This window comes from Scomber japonicus, chromosome 1 (assembly GCF_027409825.1).
Source record: "Scomber japonicus isolate fScoJap1 chromosome 1, fScoJap1.pri, whole genome shotgun sequence".
NCBI classification, from domain to species: Eukaryota; Metazoa; Chordata; class Actinopteri; order Scombriformes; family Scombridae; genus Scomber; species Scomber japonicus.
Window position 1 is genome coordinate 30,602,983 of NC_070578.1, and position 19,792 is coordinate 30,622,774.

General features: G+C 38.2%; 1 protein-coding gene across 1 annotated transcript; it reads right to left on the bottom strand.

Annotated features, from left to right (window-relative positions):
• Positions 1 to 741: 741 nt before the first annotated feature.
• Positions 742 to 19,532, bottom strand: coro2ba (coronin, actin binding protein, 2Ba). Its single transcript, XM_053316213.1, has 12 exons — positions 19,436 to 19,532; positions 16,661 to 16,861; positions 9,802 to 9,918; positions 8,875 to 9,024; positions 7,910 to 8,074; positions 6,520 to 6,636; positions 6,323 to 6,427; positions 5,307 to 5,403; positions 4,846 to 4,958; positions 4,400 to 4,490; positions 3,164 to 3,303; positions 742 to 2,349 (listed from the first exon to the last, which is right to left on the bottom strand). Exons 2-12 carry the CDS (start codon positions 16,859 to 16,861, stop codon positions 2,215 to 2,217), a joined length of 1,431 nt encoding a protein of 476 aa, XP_053172188.1. The 5' UTR covers positions 19,436 to 19,532; the 3' UTR covers positions 742 to 2,214.
• Between the last annotated feature and the right edge of the window lie 260 nt (positions 19,533 to 19,792).

Here is a 19,792-nt window from a genome sequence, read left to right on the forward strand (position 1 = left end):
GGTCTGTGATCATTGTACAGCAATATGTTCAAGTGTATGCAGATGTGTTGATTACACTCATAATGTACCCTCTACTTTGAATAAAACCTACAATATTACCAAAAACAAGTATAAGACAAGTATACCAGGGAATTTTAAACTGGGGTTTACTTGTTCTTTAAAATGTCAATCACAGCATCAGTGCCAAACAAACTCGGAGCAATTTCCATGGTAACACTAGTTTGTCCAAATCACAATGCCATTCAACAAAGTTTCAGTTATTTAACAGCATAAACCAGCATGTCTGCCCTGTTACCCTACCTTACCAAAAAAAGCAATCAGTAAAGCAGTTGATTTTTAGCCTTGAATACACCCACATGTGAGCCTTTGACATAGCACAGCTCCAGCTGCAACTTCACCTGTCTTTTCACTAGTTGTAGTTGACCAGTCTCTGGCAGCTTATTTGCCCGTTAATACTTTCATTGTAGCCTTTTATTTTTCCTGCAAAGAAAATACATATTTACCATTAATGTGTCAGTGGTTCAAGTCTCTATTAAAAGGGTTTTTGTATCTTTTGTTCAGGTTTAATTGTAGCCATAAAGCTTTGGACCCTTTTGTCCCCAGTATGATGTGATCAGGGATGACTTGTGACCTTCTGTCTCTCACTTGCTTTTAACTTACTGGAGGTAACAAATTCTCACTGTGCATACATCTGACCCCACCAAGATTAGTAATAAGACAAGCCTAAATAGTGATTGGGGTCTTAATTGAAAGACAAATGGCATATTAGCAGTATTGTTTTGGTAACTGCTTGAACCTGGCTGGCATAACAGAGCAAATAAAACATTAATCAAGTCATCACTTCTCTTAACATTCAGAATGAAAGAAAAAAAAAAGATGTTGATGATAAAACAGAGGCATTTAAATGGCAATTTATCATAAGTATGTTGATGTTATCAGTGGAGAAGGAGAGGCAGATGACCTGGTAGTCTCTAGAGCAAAGTTACACATCTACAAGTAAACATGACTTAGTAATAGTGATATATTAGTTTAAATGTAAAAGAATGGTTATTATTAGTTTTTTTACTGCTAGGAATAGCCAAGAATATGTTATCATACCTTGTCTGAAGTTATGTCGTTGGAGTCAAAGAACTTATACAATTTAAGGTCCAGTTTCACAAAAATCTTGCACCATTTCAACTGGAAACATTCAGTAAAATCTATCAAGCATCACAATCATTACTTGTGCAGCCACATCGTCAAACAACTGGATTAACAAGTAAACATGTTATTAGCTAAAAAGGTAAAGTGTGACAAATAAATAGAAGCAAATATACATAACCCCCCCCATCCTCAAAATTAGCCCTGAAACCAAACAACAGCCAGAAAATTTTCCCTTAAGACTCTTAATTGCAGAGACAGTCGACATCTGGATCTGTGTCTTTCCTGCTGCTTCCTCGCTGTTTAAAGAAGGAATAAAAACACTGAAAGTGAGTGAACTATTCACTCTCCTTGGGAATAAAGACTGCATTTGTGTAGCTGTGTGTGAGTGGTGTGAATTAAATTTTATGGCCAACATTTGTAGATGAGAAAAGTTGTTACAGGATAAACAGCTCACTGAAACACGTGATCCATGTCTGCAAGAGCTCTTCTTGTCTGTCAGGTGCAAACTACTTCACGTCAGCCATTTTGAGATGATTCTGCATCTCGCTGCAAACTGAGTCTGCAGCAGGGTATAAGGCCTTGGGGAAGAAAACTAAGAGCCAGTAATTGTCTTTTTATCCTCCAATTTTGCCTCAGAAAAAAAAGAAGTCATGGAGGTTTGGTCAGTATAGGAAGATGAGATCAGGGGTGTTTTTTTCATGGTGATCAGGCATTGCCACATGGGTGATAGGGTAGGCATGGTGGCTGAGATTAAGACAAAAACCTAGGAGGTCTGACTGAGAACATGCAAGAATTGATCATCAATCATGATCATCAATTTAATGTGGCAATCCATGAACACTGCCATGCCTCCATTGTGTAACATATTTGTCATTATTACAATATTCCAGTAATTAAGACATTATCCAACAGTTATCATATTATTGTGTGCACTATGCAGGGCAGCAGGGATGAAGTTATGATATACTGTAGTGTGATATATAAAAAAAAATGGGGAAGGGCTCAGAAGCTCGTTGGAGGTCAGAATTGGAGGCAAAGCAAGCAGCTTTGCCAGTTCAGAAGGCTTAGAGGTCAGACGTTGTTGGGGCTAACGTTCTTCAAGTTGTTGAGCTCCAGCTCCAGCTGGCGTATTCGCACATCCTTGGTGGTCAACTCCTCTTTAAGCCGCCGCAGCTCGTCCTGCTGCCGGAAGAACATCCGCAGGAGCTGCATACAGAAAAGTGACATGAAAGAAAATGCATGCAGCAAATACACTTTGACACACAAATGAAAAGGTCATAGCAGCGGAAATCTGCAGACTGCACTACAATGAGAGAAAACTTTTGTAGTCACTACAGGAAGTTGAGGCAAGTTTGAATTGTTCACACCTTACAACAGGACATCACCTACTTCAGCATTTTTCAAAACACTGGTGTGTTAGTTGACAAAACAATCTCACCTCAAGGTCCATTTAGTAGCTGTTCTGGATCACATCCATACATCATACTCATAAATATATTTAACAAAACATTTATGATATGATTTAAAGCTCCAGAACGGCTGTTAAATAGACCTCGAGGGAGATTTTGTCAACTGCTGACTCAAAGGTCAAAATTAAAGTTGGTTTGATAAAAACGTGCCCTCACTAACTTTTCCCTAAGCAATGTTTTTTTCTTTCAAGCAAATAACCCCTTTAGTCAGTTAATTTTTCTGTTTCTTCTCAATCATTTGACTACATCAACCAGATACAGCAAAATCGCCACCTCCCAACCCTTCGATCCATCACATCAAAGAATCCAGCCACACGATTGTACAACAAAAACAGATATCAATATATTATGTAATATGTCAGTGCATTCAGTTTGCTACTGGGACATTATTTAATGCATAATTAGTTGTAATATTCTCACTCTCTATAATCTCTTGCAACTATTTTCTAAAGCTATCTTTATCAGGTACTTTTATAGTAAAAGAACAGCAGAATAAATCAGTTTTATTCAAAGCGTTACTTCAGGGTCATTGAATTTCTTTTTTCAGATACCTCGTTCTCTGTCCTGGGAGGTACGTTCTCCAGCAGGTCGATCCCATTCACAACCACACTCTTCTTTTCCTTCACTGGGGCCTTGAACACTAACTGGCTTGGCCGGTGGTAACCGTCCTTCAGAGACATCAAGACTGGGTCTGTTTGTACACAAGGAGCAACAAAACACTCCTAAGCATGTGAAAACCAACACAAAGCACAAAGAGGCTTATGTCCTCCATGGGAGAATCTATTATGGCTCAGGACCAGTTTAACTTGATATGTTTAACTTCTATAATTGTAACAGGAACATTCATAAGTCTTTGGTTTGCACACTAGAGTGTGTAGTTTTGAATGTTTTTGTGTTTTTCTCCCATGTGAAACTGCACATTTCACATGGGAGAAAGAGATGCTCATTTTAGAAGGCAATTTGTTGGTCTTTGTTATGTGATACACTGATATTACTGAGAGCAGAAATGATGTAGAGGACAATGAGTAATGATGATAATGAAAATATGACATGCAAACAGATTTGAGTATTTTACTAAATACACGTTCACCTCTTGGATTTAGTTTAAAATTGTCCAACACGATTCATGTGGCACATTTTCATTATTCTATCCAGTGTGTATATAAATCTAAATGATTAATAGACATATATACATGCAGGCACACAGGCAGGAAGTCAGACATATTTTTTCTACTGATTTCAGGGACACGCAGTGATGAGATTCCTTGGTTGCTGCAGTCACTGTTAAAATATTGCATCTCTTCAGTGTTTTCCAGTTCTTTTAAAGGGGAAACTACAAATATCAATAAAATCTAGTTGTGTCCCAAATGTTTGGTCCTGACGTCCACTGCAGTGGACATGAAATAAAATAAATTAAGAGTTAACTTCTGAATTTTCTACGTGTAATACGAATGAGAAAAAAAGATAGAATTAGGAATAAATCAGGTCTGAAGGAGTTAATGATGGATTAATGGATATAATCGATAACAGTTTGCATCATGTTAGTGACAACGGAAGCCATGTATTTATAAAAGTGAGTAAATAGCTGGCAATAAAAGACTAAACACTTTCAGAGCTTAATTAATTCTAGCACATCAACACTGACCTTGCTGACAAATGTTATTCATACTGACGAATACGGGATGATTAGTAATTTCCCTAACACCGGTTTATATTTGGCGAGAGGTAGCTGCTGTTAAAATGTCTCTCCACAAACTAATCCAGTGTGTGTCTAAAGTGTTGTTTACCTCTATCAATGCCACTCAGCCATTCGCTGGCAGACAGCGCAGGTTCTGTTCCTGCTGTCATGGGGTAGATGTCCTCCTGGTATGTGTCTGACTGTAAAAAACCAAACACCAAACAACATGTATTCTTATTATACTGATTTGATTTGATAAAGGTAATACTGTATGGTTTATTATATAAAGCATGGAGAGAAGGTCATATTAAGCAGTTTCAAGCCCCCACCAGTACAGTTGTTCTCAAGTCAAAGAGACAAAACATCCTTCTTCATTGTGATTAATTACCTCTGTCTTTGTTTGCTTTCACCTCTGATTTGTGACTATTTCTGTTAATTACAAGCCAGCATATTTACACTAAGAGATTCTGATTAATGCCAGGAAAACCATAATTGCTCTTGTATTTAATAATAATCTGAAGAACAGAGTAGAACCAGTATTTAATTCTTACTGACCCTCCTTGGCACAATCATGGATACAGGCTCGATCAAGCCCTTCAAGGTGACCAGCTTGTAGAAGCGGTACACCTCGCAGGCTGACACGTCCAGCCCGTGCTTTGGCATCACACCTGCAGACAGGAACAGAGGGGTGTGATGACACAAACATAAAATCACCAATACCCAGAATTCACGACTACCTGGAGAACCATAAAGGAGAGAAAAATATCAACCTGCTGCAATATGCCAGCTCTGGACAATTTAGTGGAACCCATTAAACGACATTTTAATTTATCTGGCTCTTTTTTTTTTCTTTCACTCATTTTATCCTTTCAGCCATGTAAAACCACAATTACAGCAGTTTCTAGGCAGAACCCATTCCCACTCCCATCTCTAATGACTGCTAATGAAGTAATTAGGACCCTTCTTTTTAGCTCTCAGCGGGAGGGATCACATATTGCTGATCATTAATGACTTACCTAGTCCTTTCTGTGGGGCCGGGGACCTGAACTCCATTAGGTACTGGATGTACGGTTTCTCTGTGGTAATCTCGAAGTAACGTATGTTGCCGTCCCCCTGCCAAGACACAGAATGTGGCTATTAAATTACAGTTAAAGTGCTCTTACAAGTCAACCAGTCACTTAATGCTTGATGTACAGCTTCATCTATCAAGAACAAAATCATTTACTCTATTTAAAGGTATTATATGCAAGAATTGTGAAGCACATTACTTGTATTAATTGCCTTCTCTTTTAACTTAAAACGTGAGACCTTCCCTGACTGATTTTTATGCAAAGGACTTGAGCAGGTTTTTCTGTGCAAATCCAAAGGATGTGATGTTTATGCAAAATACACAATGATTTTATGAATGGCCCTCCATTTTGTTTGTATTGCACACGAGGATGCACATGCACATGTGCTTGAGCAGGTGATACAAAGTCCTGTCAGTGTTTTTACAATACTGCACTTACAACCCTTCATACATAATTTCTCATTATAGTTTGCTATTCAAACACACCAATGCACATGAGGGACATTAGTGACTTTGCATCTTAAAAGTGATGACAGTAAAATATTTTCAAGATGTTTCCAAGTCTCATTTTTAAAAGTATTTTAATAATGTTTTTGACATCCTGCAAACTGATACACAAACTTGATATGATGACTACTAAAATAAGTCAAGAGGACCTATTCATATAAGCTATGGCTAATGAACTATGGCTGGGTGTCAAATACAAGGTAAACATATCTCATTTATCTCTATCATATCTCTATATTGTTGTGTCTGTGATCTGTATGCTCATAAGGTTCATCTTGCTTCCGTTTCTTCCTGCTTCCCACTAATTTGGGATCCCAAATGAATGAATTTATTTTTGTTTGTCAGCTTATCTTAATAGTTAAAGACTATGCCAGTAAAAATCTTAATTTTTTACCCACAACACTCAACAGTAAATATGAGAAAGATTACAGTGACGCAGTAAGGAGCAGTGCTGACCTTGCCTGCCAGGTACAACATGTGTGTGTCAGCATCATAGAAGGGAAACAGCAGTCCTGAGAGGCCGTCTATATCCTCCTCCACAATTGGCATGGACAAATCCTCCTAGGAGGAGCAACACACAAATGGAATTAAACAAACACACTTGCTCCACCCACTCTGGTATTATCATGAGCTATATGGAGATGTTGCCTCACCTGATCCCAGAGAGCGATCTGCCGCGTGTTCCAGCGTGAAACCCCTGTGGTGAGCAGTCGCTTCAAGTTGCCCAGGAACACCACGCGGTTTACGCGGTGGTTCTTACAACTGGCTTGCTGGTGGAACAGCACACAAAGATAAAAGTGAGGCTTTGATGATAAATGGTCCTGCTGAGAAAAGTTCATACTCTGATATATTACTGGACTCATTTATTCATCATATGCTTGTAATACTACAGATTATACGTGACAAGATTTAGAATTAGTCCATCTAAAACACATCAAAAACTCTTGTGATTAGTCAGACCTGGAGTCTTCAGGCTGTTTCACATTGTGGATAACCCAGGTGGCATACGATCGATACGAAGGAACTCCTCAATATTTAATGCTATACAATTATTATACAGTCTAAGAGGTTTTTATACCAGGGAAAATGTATCACATATACTTGTCATAATAGCAGTAAAAACAATGCTCCTCTGTTGTCCTTTATTGGAATCTATATTTCAGGTACAGAACATTCAAATGATTTGTCCTTTTTTTTCAAATCAGAAACCATATTATGGTGATGAGGCAGCAAGATCACCAAGCACAAATATATAGAAAAGTGGTGTGTACCAGCTACAGACATTTTTATATTAGTATGAAATATTAATTAAATTAATCAAAATATTAGCTTTGAAAATAGAATTAGTTAATTGTAGCTGCAGTTTCCTCACTGAAGTGTAGGGGGTCAGGCTCTGCTGGAGAGCATGTGAACACCCAAACGTGCATCCATATGTGATTGTCGAGAATCTCATTTTAAATCCATGGGCACTCGTATCCTGCTATAACAGCCTCCACCCTCCATAGGATTTTGGAACCAGTCTGCCACAAAGCCATTAATGAGGTTGGCCACTGATGTTGGGTGATATGTACCTGGCTCACAGCTGACATTCGAGTTCATCCCAAAAGTGTTGGATGGAGTTGAGATCAGGGCTCTGTGCCAAACTGACAAAACGTTTTTTATGAACCTTGGTTTGTGCACAGGGGTATTGTCATGTTGAACAAGGAAAGACCATTTCCCTAACTATTGTTCGTTGGAAGGACTATGTTGCCAAAAAAAATCATTGTATGATGTCGTAAGATTTTCCTTAACTGGAACTGGAAATTTTGGTCATACTTGCCACTAATACATCTCATTTTATTTTCTTGAGGTAAACCAGAGGTTCAGTAGAAGTGAATACACATTTTTTTTTACTTTGATATACTGTTTATTTAACCAAATAATCTTCAGTGTGTGTATCAGTCACACACTAAAGGATATTGTAAGAGTAAAGCTCTCACAGTTGTTTCTCTAATGTGTTAGGATGCTCTCTAATAAAAATAACAGCCCCTCCCTCCCTCTAACCTGAAGGACTCTCCCAGAGCGTGGCTCAATGACACGCAGCTTCTTGTCTTTACAGCTGGTGGCCAGCAAGCTGCCGTCTGTGTTGAAGGACATGCTGAGGATGACGTCAGTGTGGCAGTCGATCATTTTTACTGGCTCCCCGATCTCCAGGTTCCAGATCAGGATCTGACAGAGTCAGGAAAGATTGTTTGGGTGGAGTTGTTAGATGGCTGCAGAGCTTGAGTCAATGGCAAGATTATGTCACAAGAATTTGACTTGATGTGTCGACTGGAGACAAAAGAATAGTAGACCTAAGTATATTAAATGACTCTGTGCTTTGGAAATAATTCATTAAAGTGTGTTGAGGGACAGTCAGTACACTAGGGCTGGAACAATGTTCAATATTAATTAAAATGGCAATTCTATTATTTAATCTATTCATTGCTAAGTCCATTTAGTGTTATAAGTGTGAAATATGCATCACAGTTTTCCAGAGCGGAGTGTTGTCTTTGGAGTGTTGTGTGACGAATAGACCAAAATCCAACACAATTTAGTTTACAGTGAGATAAAACGGACACTGGAGCCAGATAATGTTTGGAGTTTTTAATTGATTGGACCTCAGCAGTTACTTGATTTTATTCAATTATTGTTGATTAATTTTCTGTTGATCAACAAATTGATAAATGAACTAATTGTTTCAGCACTATGTTACACCATGACAAACAAATTAAATCCTACAGCATATATATCAGTTCTGCAAATCACATGTTATGTGTTCATCTTTGAAGAAAACTAAGACAGTGAATATATATCTGCTGTGACTGTGAAATATTAATACTTTATACATTTTGGTTTCATGATGGCATATCTAAGAATGAATGTTTCCTTTAATCTGCATTTACTGTGAAGGCAAATTAAGTTCTTGGTGGCAACGTGTACAGCATGTTGATTTGAGTGAATTGTGTCAAGAGCTGCTGTCGAGGTACCTTGTAGTCGTAGCCGGCGCTGAAGAGGATGCCGCTGCTGGTGGGGTGCCACTCAATCAGACCCACCCGTCTGCTGTGACCATACAGCTCCAGCACCGCCTCTGTCATGTTGCGCCTCAGACCACCCTCTGGGATCTCCCATACTCGCACCTTCACACAGACACAGAGAATATAAATATAAATATAAATGAAAACATTGTTGATCATCATAAAGCATACAGACATAAACACAAACATATCTACACGTCTTTTACAGAACAGGTGAACAGGCGACCTATGTTTCTGTGAGGGACCAGAATGTGTTACATAATTTATTATTATGACCTCCAAACCACATTCTGTATGACACACAGCGAGAGATCCTGCCGATCGAAAATAGCACATGCTATCAATGTAGCCCACTGCATTAGGATTAGACTGGATTACAGCTATGGCTTGAAGCTCTGTGTTGGACCAGAGGAGATTATCCTTCAACAAGTGAAAGTACTATAAAGGACAAAGTACTACCGTGGCTTTACTGTACTCAGTAGAGTAATGTAACAGGTGTATGTACTGGAAAAAGGCCTAGAGCAGTCTTAGTATATGTCAGAGATTAAGAGTAATAGTGATTGAAGGTTGACATGATGTATGTAGTCAGTTACTGAGCAGCTAGTGGATTTTCAGCCTTGCTTAAAGGCATTTCACATCTGTCATTTCTAGGCCAGAGGTCCATAACAACAACGACCAGAGCAGCTATAGCAGCCAACCTCCAGTGAAATTAGTTATCCTGTGGCAACAATAAACTGATGACCTCTTTGGCTCCGGGCAAGTGGTTGTCGACCCCAGAGTCACAGATACAGAACATTTTTCACATCCTCACAGTCAACAAATCATGTCACTGACCTCTCAGTATAAAACAGACAATAAAAAGAGATGTGGGTCACTTGCCGAGGTGTCCTCAGAGCAGGATGCTATGATGTTTTCAAAGAAGGGGTTCCACTTGATGTCCAGCACATTGCCTTGGTGGCCACACACTTTGGGTTGATGAGAATCCAGACGGCCCGACTGAAACAGAGTGACAGAAAGACACTGTTTACATTTGATGTTTCTGTTTCAGGTAACATGCAGTAAAAAAAAAAATAAAAAAAATCAGAATAACAGTATGCATTAAGGTCTACTGCAGTGTTGGTCATATGAGAGACTATAGAATAATAAAGAAGTAAATAGAATACAATAGATCAGATTTATGCATGTAGTGTGGTTATTTTGTGTAATGCAGTTAAATAGACAGCTTATATACTGCTGCTGTGGTAAAACTACACCCAAATAAACACCTTATTACACAAAACAAGAACAGAGTATAATAGATCAAAATGGAGCACACTTTATTTCTTGGCTATAAATAATAACCTTTAATCAACGACTAAGCACATTACTGATGGTGGAACAAAAATGTAGCTTTATTGATGTGAACATTAAAGATGAAAATAACATAATAAAAGTAAAATCACATCAGTGCAATGACTTGATAAATGCAGAGCAAAACAAAACAGACCTGGTGATTGTACATAAATGTCTGAGGCAAAGTATTGTTATTGCAGTAACCCACAGAGTCCACTGTGGGGCGCTGGCTCATAACAACAGACAGACTGAAACCTCTTAATGTCGGTCATGATGTCATGAATGTTTGATGTCACTTCAATCCACTGACCTCTTTTTTATTTCCCCAGAGATTTGTTCAGGAGCGTCAGGTCATGGTTCAGATGGCTGTGTGTGTGTGTGTTTAAATGCACTGACCTCAGTTAACCATGAAGACTAACAAAGTCTACACTTAATAAAAATCTGTTTACTATATTCAGTGAAAATGGATTAACAGCATCTCTGCACCGTAACCCTGTAAGAGGATCTGAAACACTAAAAACAACACATTTTATTTCATAATAACAAGAACTGTGGTGAAAAAACAGTACAGCCTCAGTCAGACTTGGGTTCAGATATTCTGCTACATGTATGATTGGTAAATTGATCTAAATTCAAATTTATGGTGAATTTACTATCAATATTGGTCTTGAAGTGGAAATTTTTAATGGCTCACTGGAGAACACATAAAGCCACAGGAGAGAATTTAACATTGTTACTTGTTGGAAGCAGTTGTAGTACAATCCATTACACAATCAGATCAAATGTCCAAATACAAAAACAATTGTATTGTTGGAGAGAAATCATGTCTGGCCCTTTCACTAAAGATTAGAAAAAACACAAACCAGACAACTTTATAGCTCTCCAGAAGAAAAGATAAAACCAGTCAGCTCCCTAAACGGACATTTCAACAAACTGTTATACCTTGTTACAAACATGTATGTTCATAGATGATCTCACAGAGACCTAATGGTCAATCAAACAAGGACATCGCTCAACTTGAGCTCGTCTAGGTTCCTCGTGATCCACACAGTTTCTAAAAAAAATAGGCTTAAAGCAAAGACATCTGCAGCTAACCTCAGAAGTCAGTATAAAAAACCCTCAAGGAAAGTTCAAGAGTTCAACGAGCCTAGGGGAAGGATTTCTTATACCTCAGTGACATAAGAGTCACACTGAATTAAGAACAAACATTGACCCGTTAGTCTGAAAACAACCTTCGTAGCATATATAATAAAAAAATACATGAAACAATAACTGCTATTTAAATCTCTCTCACAGTCAACATCAGCTTGCAAATAGTCTAGCACTAGAAAATAAGTCTTAATATTTGAGCCACAATTCATTATGATAAATATATTACTCAATATAATCTCAGCAACATATACAACAGATAAAATATATATATATAAACATACACACAGAAAAGACAGATTAACAGATGAATTCATTGTTGAAGCTGGATATTACCACTATATTTAATGCACTAGAAAGCAGCACAAGAAGCAGCTAACATAAAAAAAAGAAAAAGTTTCCAAGTCAACATGTTGCCAAAGATACTGAAAGCCATCTAACAAGATAAGGGACACATGCCAAAACCAATAGAAACCAATGTCTACCAAAACCTGACAACAGTGAAGTGGAGACAACATGTCTGTAAATACAAGAACAAACCAAAAGAGCCGGCTAGAAAGAATTAAACATAACATAAACAAGATGGTCATTTCTCTGAAGACTTCTCATGCATGCACGCACGTGTGTGTAAAGTTAAACAAAGTATTGAAATGAAGACAGAAAATATTAGAATAACATAAGTTAATACAAGATGAAACTCTGATGACACATTAGATTATTCTATCAATGTTACAATGACTGAGAGATTTTGACATAGCCTCAAAATATTAATAATTTAGGATCTAAGGGACTCCTCATTTAGTTCTAATTATCGGCAAAGAGGGGCAGATGGTCTATGAGGTATTACAAGGACATCAGAGCGTATGATGACACATGAAATAGACTATTAAGAACTCGGATTTCATATATTATGTATATTTGGATTTCACATGTATTTTTATTCATGTCTCTTCAACTTAAATAACAAGAGAATAAAAATTTGAAATAAATACAGCTTGCATAACGTTCTGGCATGAAAAAAAGACAAGACCCAAAGCCTCATTGTCTTTCTGCAGCTCATTTCCTGAAGCTGGGGCACAGATGAGCAGTCCTGGTGACGCGCAGATGTGCTGGCCAGGTACCAACGGCTCGCCAGAGGCTGTACACTGTGATTACGACCAAATCTTATTGATCTGTAATTCCTGATGAATCTTTATTAATGGAGCTCATCACTGCTGCTCTGAAAATATTACTAAATCTTTTTTTTCTAACGGCGGTCTTTCAGTAGATTGATGTTTCAAAATATAATGTGACTCCTTTGGCAAAACTATGCAATAATATTTGAATTATACAAGTGGATTTAATGATACATCAAGTTTAAAGTCTGTAATTTGTCTTTTCCATCATGCTGTAATTGCCAGTTTGTTCTCTTGCTGCAGTTTCACATCAGTATTGCTGAATCAAAAGACTCTTATCAGAACAGGTTATAAATATTCTGAGGCATATTCTTCCATATGGCCGACCACTACTGATTAATCTACAAAGAACATGCTGAGTCACGTTTAAATCCAAATTATATTCTGTCGCTGTGTTTTATCACATGTTAGCAGTCTAATGCGTGCTGCCATTGCTCTGCCGGCAGTCCTGTTCGGTCAGTCAAGTGATCTGGTCAGCGTCACTGGATCTCTGATGACATGTGTTTGAAGCTACAGTAGCACATTGTTTCTAGTGAACTTAGAGTAAGAGTTTAAATGAATGAACATAAAATACTGTATTAAAATAATATCTGCATGCATGAATATAAGCATTGTGTACAATATGTTGGAAATTCCCTTTTTATAAATGCAATGAAAGCATATCAACTATAATAGAGTCTATGTAGACATCTTTATAATAGGCATCTATACATGATTATATTACATATTATATCAAGTCTAGCTGGAAAAATCAAACCAAGAGTGAAAACAACCTTCATTAGATCTATTCAAGGTCAGAGATATTGGCTTGCTGCACAATGAATATGCCTTACACACAGGTCCACACTGCTTCACTTACAGTAACAGTAGTAATAGTCGTCATAGTAACAATGATTCAAAAAGCATTGCGCCCACGACGCTTGCTTCCTGTGTCTGAGGTGATGAAGAGGTGTTTGTGTGACCTTGTGTGTCAATTTCTGGGCTCGTCTGTGTGCCAGGTGGTGCCAGCGGTAGTCCTTCCACTTGCTCGTGGCATTGTCTGGAGGCAACCATATGGCCGTCTCGCCGGCTGTCATCATTATATGTCTGCCATGCTCCTAACTCGCCATTAGCCAGACCCACCACACATTTCTTGGTTTACCTAATGGACCAAGTTGAAAGCTCTCAAATGGAAGCTCTCATTCAGCTTTGTTCTTTTTATAAACTTTATTTCCATTCTTCAAATGTAGCTTCATTTTCACACTCTTTAAATTTGGCAGATCATGCATGTGTATTGTCTGATATTTGTATTTAATTGAGACATTATCAGTATGGTATTAATCAAGATGCATAATAATTTATTACCAAATTGAATCAGGTACCTTACATTATATTGTGTTCACAATCAAGGTATTAAATCATTAAAGGCCTTGAACCATTTATTTTTGTGGTATTTTGTGGGAGGTCCAAAAATAATTGTGATCCAGGAAGGTAAAATGGGAGGCCAGGTCACTATGACTTGGCACTGAGCACCCGGGGAAACCTCATCGGGATTGAAATAATGGTGTACAGAGCTAGATACAGGTTTATGCTGATCCTACTGCTTCGTGAAAATGCTGAGGGGGGTGAAACACCCGAAGAAACAGCAAAATAACCCAATTAATTCAAACTGACTAGAGATGAAAACTAATGGTGGGAATTTTTGAGGGATTTTGAAAAAACAGGCGTAATACATGTAGCTGAGCTCTACAAATGAGTTAATTTGGGTATATGGATACAGCCTCGGTTTATATGCGAGCTGCTTATTATACAGCTTATTAGTCTATTGTTGCATTGAACTCTGCTTATTTCAGTGTGTTTCACTTACTATGAAGTAAATATATTTTGGAAAATCTAAAAAAACTTTGGAGCTGTAACTTCATGTCATATACAATTAAAATAATATATGTTTTTTACACTTCATTCCAATGTTAACAGTCTTATACAATAGTTAGGTCTGCTGATTTGTTGTTGGGACCACAGGATGCTGCATTAAACAGCCGCCATCGTGCCACAGAGGCTGTCATCTGTGCTGCTATGTAATATGATGAATGCCATCTCTGAAATCGTCAACTCAGCAGAAACCGGAGAAGAAAATGCTTAAGTGCTACTTTGATGATGAGGAAATTGATCCATTCATGGTCTTTGGACAGGTCATACAGTTGGATAGAGTCATTTTACAGCAGGAAAAAAAACATACTGCAATACAATCGGATCAAGAATGATTTGTTAAGGTCGATGGTCACGGTAGTTGGGTATTTTTTAATCCTATAAGCAGATTATATTGAACACACAAGTCAGACACATTTAGAGAGAGTCAGTGATGTTTTAAGTAATTTTCAAAAAACTACCACATGAACTGTCCTATGACCAACATAATCAAACACAAAACTGACAGTGAACTATTCTATAAATCAATGTATTTGGGGATTTCTACTTTATAAAACTTTCCTCTTGTAGACTTGACTTGCTGCAAAAACTGCATAACACCAAGTGGTTTCCTCTAAATGTCATGTCGTTCCTTTCACAGTGAAGCCAATATAAGCACACTATGAATAAAGTTATTATTGGAGTTATTAGTGAGTCACCAAGTCGTCATATCCTAAAGCAGCCAATAAAATCACATTGTTCTGTCTATGCAAGCAGCCTTTTTTTAATGAGCACTGTGCCACTGAGTTTAAGTTTTATTACATGAGGCTCTGACACTCTTCTTCAAATTTAAAAGTTTCATCAACAAAGGACAGCGCATCTTAACCTCCTAGAGACTGCTGAATATTACTAACAGTCTCACATGTTTTAATCTAGTGTAGTAGTATAGGTAGACAAAAAAGGCTTTTTTTCCCAAGGATTTATGAGACATTATATTAAATGGTCAGATGTTCTGTATGTGAATTAAAACCTGAGGAGCATTATTATATAATTTACATCATTGCAGCCAGTAGTCTTTTTCCACGGCTGAACATCATAGCTCATGATGATGTAAAGCAAAATGTAGCTGAAGTCTCCCTGCCTCAGCTTACTGAATACATCTGCCTGATAACAGCTTGATTCGACCCTGCTGGCACCCAAGAGCTTCTCAAGTACCTTGGCAGTCTCCCTCTTAAAGAGACAAGGCACTCTATGGTTTCTTGGACAAACAATGTTATCTGCAAAGTCGAAGAAATACAGTGTTGTTTGTCTAAGTGTCACTAAATAATGATACAGAGAAAATAACTTTGGAATTGAACAATAAGTTTTGTCCAGTAGAAGCTATCCTGCACTCTGCATAACAAACCCAATACCATCACTCACTAAATTTGAGCAAACAAGTTTTCAGTTCAATTCAATATCTGGAAAATTACTTTCCACTTAAATCATAGTGAATTTCTCACTTTACTGCCAACACAATACCTCTGAAATATGCAACTTTAAGGCTTATGTTCCATATTAAAACCACTGTTAAAAACATGGTTATATAATGAATCACGCTGCAGAAGTATTACAGAATACATTTCAAAGAGAGTTTTCCATAAGAAGAAACACTTTCCACTACAATGGTGCCCTTTTGTCTTGTTTATGGGCAATACCTGTTTATGTGCTCCTATCAGTAATGTAACCCTGTTACAACATTGGCTTTAGATTTTGGCTTTAGGATTTAACACGGGCATGTTTTGCAATAGCAGCGAGGGTTTGTGATGTATTTGTGTAAGTAAAAGAAAAAAAGCTTTTTCAACCTTAGTTTCTGTTACTTACTGTGCTGTGCAGTTTCTAGAACAAGAATAATTTGATCATTCTATAAGAAAAATGAAAGGTTGAAACCCTTAATGAAGTTTAGTAGTATAATACTGTGACTCCGAGTCATTCAAGCCAGTAAAATGTACCTAAATAATGCCCAAATACTCTCTGACAAACATCACATATTTCTCCTTGCACTGAAGTATTCAGTCATGTGAGTATACGGGTTTTGCAGGGTTTTGCAGGGGTCAGCTTGGAGAGAATATTTTTGATATTTTTCTCCCTGAGGTCACCATTAATTTCTGACCCTGTTCAGCAAACCTACAATGTACTATAACAGTGTGAGTTACCTGGGATAAAGGTATAACGATGAAAGAGCCCCCTCCGGCACTCTCTGTGACGACTGCCACAAACTTGGAGTTGACGGCACAGAAGTGGTTGTCATGGACGTTCTTGGTGATGGGAATACCGTCGAAGCAGTGCTCCCGGTTGGCAACTTTTCCGTAGACATTTCGAAACTTGGAGCTTCGGTAGGTAGGACGCCATGACATCTGAGGAATACAAAAAAAGAAAAATTAAAGATGACACATTTTTACATCTCTGTAGTTGTATATTGAAGCCCTGACGACATTTTTAGAATCCAAAAGTCGATAATCCAAAATAGTGATTCAACAAGTTTGAGTCTGCCTCCTACCACCTTCAAAGCCACTCTGGTCAGGCTTCCTCACACACACACACACACACGCACACACACACACACACACACACACAAAACACAAATATATCAAATCTGTGGTTGTAAAACAGAGAAAAGCAGCACATTGTGAAACTAGAAGAAGCACATTGTTTGGCATTTTCTGGATTAATGAATTAAATGACAGTCTCAGTCTTTAACTAGCTACTCTGTATCTCTAGTTACACCTCCTCCTTTAAAATGTGTATAGTGTTTAGTTATGTTCAGCAAAATAAATAAAGGACAATATCTTTAAGTGGGGTTCAGCATCCTTAGAAAATATTTTACACATTCAATGTTTTGTGGTTGAGTTATAGGTGTACTTCAGATGAAACTCGTGCTTTTAGACCATCTGGTTAGTGTGCCAGGTAACAAATGATTGTCCTATATTTACACTGTAAGCGACAGTTATCTTCCTCCTCAATGTATTGTTTGGAATTGGTAATGATGATGATTACACAGAAATAATCAGTGAAGTCTTAATGTCACATTTCCATCTACCAAACCCACAGTTGCTGGGTGGGTTGTCCCATCTGTGCAGTCATGATAACAGTCACACATGCAGTTGTGGGAAATCTTCCAAACTGGTCATGGGTGTGAGACTGTTGAAAGGGTGAAAACTGTGTCAACACTATTTAATGTTGCCTGAAAGCCAAATTCTAAAAATGCTCAAAAAAGAAAGTAATTATCAAGATATTTCTTCCAGATTATTTAACAACAAACAAGGACAATTTCTGAATATGACTAATCTCCGATGAACACAACGGATTCCTCTCTGTCCTGTTGTTTGTCTATTTTGGCTCTCGTGGATTTTGTACAACAGAGAAGCAGCTATTGTTTGCAGCCACTACACACAACAAAAGAGAAGTGGTTACGTTTGACTCAAGATGCTTCTTTTGTTTTAGTCACTCCACCACAAGAAAGCACTGAAGGAGCTCTTGATATTTTGGCTATGAGCTGGTTCTGCATAAGGACTCAGAAACTGACTCAGTCACAGGAAGTGGATGTCAAATGCCCTTTGCTCTATAAGCCATAAGTTACTGGAAATTCTCCGAAATAATAAATTTGAGACATTTTTCTGAATCCAGATTTGTGTTTAAGCACGATTCCAGTGACAGTACCGATGGACTCTGTCACAACAGGAACTGGAGAGAGAGGATTAATGACTCTTGTCAGATCAGTGGCAGCAATAACGGATAACATCAGGCAATCCTCTATTGAGCATTGTTCTTGGGATGTGGAAGGGAACTGGTAGGAGTGGCGTACACATGCAAATAGAAACATCCTCAGACCAGGCTGCTGTCATTGTTGTTCTTTTTTCCGTCTCGAACCAGACTGCAGACGTTGCATCCGATAGTTACAGGTGATCACTATGCCTTCACTTCAGCACCCAAATATAACAGCTGTAGCAGCCTTGCCACAATATTATATGGCTACTGCTGTAATAAAAAGGCTTAGCATCAAAACAAAGGATTTATTTGTGCATCTTAAATTTAGTGGTGAAACAGTTGGATGATTGATTGACAGAAAATCAACTAGATGTTAATAATCAATAGTTTCAGTCATTAATCAAGCAAAAATACAAAACGTGCTGGTTTCAGCTTCTCAAGAATGAAAGTGAGGATTTGATGCCTCTCTGTATTGTTGTAAATTAAATTTATTTTGTTTATGAGCAGCTGATGAGACAAAAGAAACAATATGCAAACATCACTTTGGACTCTTTTTGATGAATATAGGCTATAAAGACAAATAATCAGCATGATAATGGAAATAATTGTTGTAGCTTGAAGCTCTACTTCAATGATTTTACTGCAAACAAAGTGAATAAGCTGGTCATATGCAGTCATGAACATGTCTCACCAGCATCCCATTCAAACTGGTCTGAAGCTATGTCTCTATGAGCAGCATAATGGCAGCTTGTTAAAGAATTAATGTAGAACAGAAGAGCAGCAGAAAGTGGCCTGAGGGACGGTTAGAGGAGAGGGAGAGAGGGAGACTTGCCTGCTTTGAGCTCTCTTTACAAGGATGCTCATTCATTGGTCACCGGCGTATGGCACAGAGAGGATGTCTGTCTGTGTGTGTTTGTGTCTTTCTTATCTCACGAGGGGTTTGCAGCATGACAACGCATGCGTGGTAGCAGACACACACAAAAACACAGCAACTCAGAGCAGAAACTATAACGTATCTATCAACACAGATCACAAGACTGGTGAATTATGAGTGTGATCAGCTCCAGGGTTACACAATATGAGGCCTTCTGAACTTCCTGACAGTTTTTTTTCCAACATACAAATTTTTATACAATGTTGAACTCATAAATTTTTCCCTTCAAATATAATAAACATATCCGAACAGCACACCAATGTTTTCATAATTGAAAAGGTCACCTTACCTTACCGGTGTCCTTACAGTGACACTACAGTCTTTCTGCGGCCTTCTCAGATTGCAAACATCCACCCTCCTTTCTCCACGAGCCGCCAGGATCTCCTCTCCTCCTTCCCTTCCCTTCAAATCTAAGCAGGCGGCCTGTGTCTGCTCTACCTCTTTCTCTCATGTTTTTCTCCCCCTCCCCTTTAAACTTGCTCTTCCCACCCTCTTCTCCTCCTACTGGTACTGATAGCTGGAGGGATAGCACTCCCCCCTCCTCCTCCTCTACCCTGCTCTCCCATCCTGCCACTCAGTCCACCCTCAACCCCCCCACACCCATCTCCTCTCTCGCCCTCTCTCGTCTCCCTGTCTGTCTGTCTGT

Bases quoted from the DNA above. Each gene is read 5' to 3' on its own strand.
- coro2ba (XM_053316213.1), bottom strand. From the start codon at position 16,861: ATGTCATGGCGTCCTACCTACCGAAGCTCCAAGTTTCGAAATGTCTAC. The intron at 4,959-5,306 runs GTAAGTCATTAA...TCCTGTCTGCAG, and splicing joins GGCCCCACAGAAAGGACTAG to GTGTGATGCCAAAGCACGGG. The intron at 3,304-4,399 runs GTAAACAACACT...GTGTACAAACAG, and splicing joins GCTGAGTGGCATTGATAGAG to ACCCAGTCTTGATGTCTCTG.